At 52.5% G+C, this 1,712-nt stretch overlaps 1 protein-coding gene across 1 annotated transcript in view; it reads left to right on the forward strand.

The window, feature by feature from the left end:
- Window positions 1-1,284: 1,284 nt before the first annotated feature.
- HCRTR2 (hypocretin receptor 2) overlaps window positions 1,285-1,712 on the forward strand; it is a 33,351-nt gene continuing 32,923 nt past the window's right edge. Inside the window, exon 1 of the mRNA XM_005427914.2 lies at window positions 1,285-1,580. Within this exon, the coding sequence (XP_005427971.1) occupies window positions 1,352-1,580 (229 nt within the window). The 5' untranslated portion in view covers window positions 1,285-1,351. The remainder of the gene's footprint in view (window positions 1,581-1,712) is intronic.

The following is a 1,712-nucleotide window of genomic DNA, read 5'->3' on the forward strand; positions in this document are numbered from 1 at the left end:
AGTACTGTCTAGAGCTAAGCACTCCATATACAGTGTCAGTGACTGAATATCTGCCTCTCTATCATGCTTGTGTTGGAAGTAGAGCAGCATCATAACACTTCCTCCATTCCTATGGAGGTGCAGACCCTGCACTGAAATGCTTGACTGAGCTAGTTGTGCCATGTCCCAATAGAAATGGCGCTTTTATCAGACTCATTAAATTATTCAGATATGAAGTGAACAGATTGCCTGAGTAAGAGGGGATTTTATCAGTCATGGAGGGACAAGTTCAGACCTATCCCTTCTCCTTTAGAGATTGTACACTTGGCAAAGTATGAAAATATTTCAAGAAGTGATGACCAGAAGCCAGGAAACCTATCATGCTGTTTAACTGGCACTTCTGGGTTCTGTTGAACTGCTTTCTGCCAGCTGAGCCCATTTCAGAATGGCTGAGGGGTAGTTGCTGTATCGAGATCCCAAGCTGGATGTCTGAAACATCCTCAGCGCAGTGAATGCACCTCAAGCTGCAGTGAGATCTCACAATCTTCAAATCCAATGAAACCTCCCATTTATCTGCTCAGCCCTCTTAGGGATTTTCCCACCAGTGTTGGGAAACCCACAGTGTTCCCATTTTAGCCTAACTTTCAAAGCAGCACAGAAATGAGGCAGCCTCATTAGCCACTGATTTTTTAATGGCTGCTTTAACCCTGTGCTTCCTCCCACCACAGCCTTCCACAGCCTTTAATTTACAAACATCTTGAATATATCTGGAATCTAATGTAGAAAGGTCTAAAGGGAAGTGCCTGTGTAAGAGAGGGTGAGAAACAGAGGAGAAGCCGAGAGTCAGAAGAGGGATGGGCAAGCTGGAAGTAGGGTTGGGGGAGAGATGAGGAGGGAGCTGGGGATGAGCTGAAGCGGGGGGGAGGAAGAGGGGGGGAGGCGTGCAGAGATGCGGGGGTGTGTGAGGGTCCGTGTGCATGGTTTGGGGAACAAAAATCGACATCGTCTGAAACGGACGTGACTTTTCCAGCGGGGGCGGGTGCACTCCGGCACCTGAGGCATGCAGCCTACCCCGACCAGCCCTTTCCGCGACGGTGCAGGGGGTGAAGCCTCCCCCGCGAAGGCTGCACCCCTTGCCCGGTCGGGGAAAAGGCTCGCCAGGGCGGGTTGGGGACCGACGCGGATCCCCAGCCTGCTCCCGCATTGGTTCCCGTAAGTTCCCGCGTCATTTTTCTCCCCACACCCCGCTTTTCGCACTGGCAACCACAAGCCTCGATGGACGGGCGGGAGAAAGCTCGGATGCTCTGAGAGGGTCTGGGTTTGGGTTTGTTGGTTGTTGTTTTTTTCCCAGCCTCGGGAATAACCACTAGGGATGTCCGGAATTCAACCAGAGGATGGTTCCCCTCCGTACAGGAATTGGACGAGTGGGTCGGAACTAAATGAAACGCGGGAGGCTCTTTTAACCCCTTCCTCCGACTACGATGATGAGGAGTTCCTGCGATATCTCTGGAAGGAGTATTTGCATCCCAAGGAATATGAATGGGCGCTGATCGCCGGCTACATCGTCGTATTCATTGTGGCTCTCGTTGGGAACGTCTTGGGTGAGTCGAGCTCCCCAAAACTTCCCGTTCTCCCTTCCCGAGATGGGTTTTGCGCGGAGGGTGGCTGGAAACCGGGGTGGGTTTGGCACACCCCGCTGGAAAGGCGGCAGTCCCCAGCCGAGGGGGAAAGTT

The sequence above is a fragment of the Geospiza fortis genome, unplaced genomic scaffold, assembly GCF_000277835.1.
Source record: "Geospiza fortis unplaced genomic scaffold, GeoFor_1.0 scaffold603, whole genome shotgun sequence".
Classification (NCBI taxonomy): Eukaryota; Metazoa; Chordata; class Aves; order Passeriformes; family Thraupidae; genus Geospiza; species Geospiza fortis.